The 922-nt window shown below is 64.8% G+C and overlaps 1 protein-coding gene across 1 annotated transcript in view; it reads left to right on the plus strand.

Moving 5' to 3' along the window:
* Nucleotides 1-922, plus strand: part of PTPN9 (protein tyrosine phosphatase, non-receptor type 9) — a gene marked incomplete at both ends in the record, with an annotated part of 4,961 nt that overhangs the window by 3,445 nt on the left and 594 nt on the right. Inside the window, 3 exon segments of the mRNA XM_010075922.1 lie at nucleotides 1-62; nucleotides 406-484; nucleotides 692-849. The exon segment at nucleotides 1-62 is cut by the window's left edge and continues 15 nt beyond it. Of these exon segments, the coding sequence (XP_010074224.1) occupies nucleotides 1-62; nucleotides 406-484; nucleotides 692-849 (299 nt within the window).

Below are 922 nucleotides of genomic sequence, written 5' to 3' on the forward strand. Positions count from 1 at the left end.
CTACATCAACGCAAGCTTCATGGATGGCTACAAGCAGAGGAACGCTTACATCGGGACACAGGGTACAGCCCCCAGCTGCTCCTGATGTGGGGGTGGGCTTCACTTCCCTACCCAGCATCAGGGGGTTTCTCCTGCCACGGGGCGAGTGGTCTGTCCCCCTTCATCTGCCTCCCCCAGACTGGGTCCTGGGCTGAGCAGATCCCTCCTCCCGCCCCAAAACCCAGCCCCTGGCTTTGCCCTGTGGAAGGGGTTTGGTGCTGGGGGGGGCCAAACCACTGGCAGCTCCGGGCAGGGCTGGGGGATCCACCCCAGGGGCGATCCCTTGGGAAGGGGAGGCTGGGGCAGGCTGCCAGGGCTTGTGCAGACCCCTGGGGTGTGGGGCTGACACGCGGGCTGTCCCCGCAGGGCCTCTGGAAAACACCTACGGCGACTTCTGGCGCATGGTGTGGGAGCAGAGCGTGCTGGTGATCGTGATGACGACGCGGTGAGCGCCCTGGGCAGGGCACAGCCCCGGTTTATTTTCCGAAATGCTGGCTGAGCAGCACGGTGCGCTCTCCGGTGACCCCGCAGCCGTGGGCACTGCATCCGGGATGGGCTGCAGGGTCCCTGCATGGGGGTCAGGCTGCCGGGCAGGGGACTTGTCCCCAGTGGGGCAAGCAGGACGTCACCAGCTTGTCCTTCTGCTCCTCAGGCTGGAGGAGGGAGGCAGAAGAAAGTGCGGCCAGTACTGGCCCCTGGAGAAGGATTTCCAGGTGTGCTTCGGGGCCCTGACCATCACCAACCTGGGCGTGGAGAACCTCAACCATTACAAGAAAACCATCCTGGAGATCCACAGCTCGGAGGTGTGTGGTGGAGGACGGCACAGGGATGCTGGAGGTCCTCTGCAGCCAGGGGCAGAGGAGGGGAGATGGGCTAACCCTGC

The sequence above is a fragment of the Pterocles gutturalis genome, unplaced genomic scaffold, assembly GCF_000699245.1.
Source record: "Pterocles gutturalis isolate BGI_N339 unplaced genomic scaffold, ASM69924v1 scaffold5013, whole genome shotgun sequence".
Lineage (NCBI taxonomy): Eukaryota > Metazoa > Chordata > Aves > Pterocliformes > Pteroclidae > Pterocles > Pterocles gutturalis.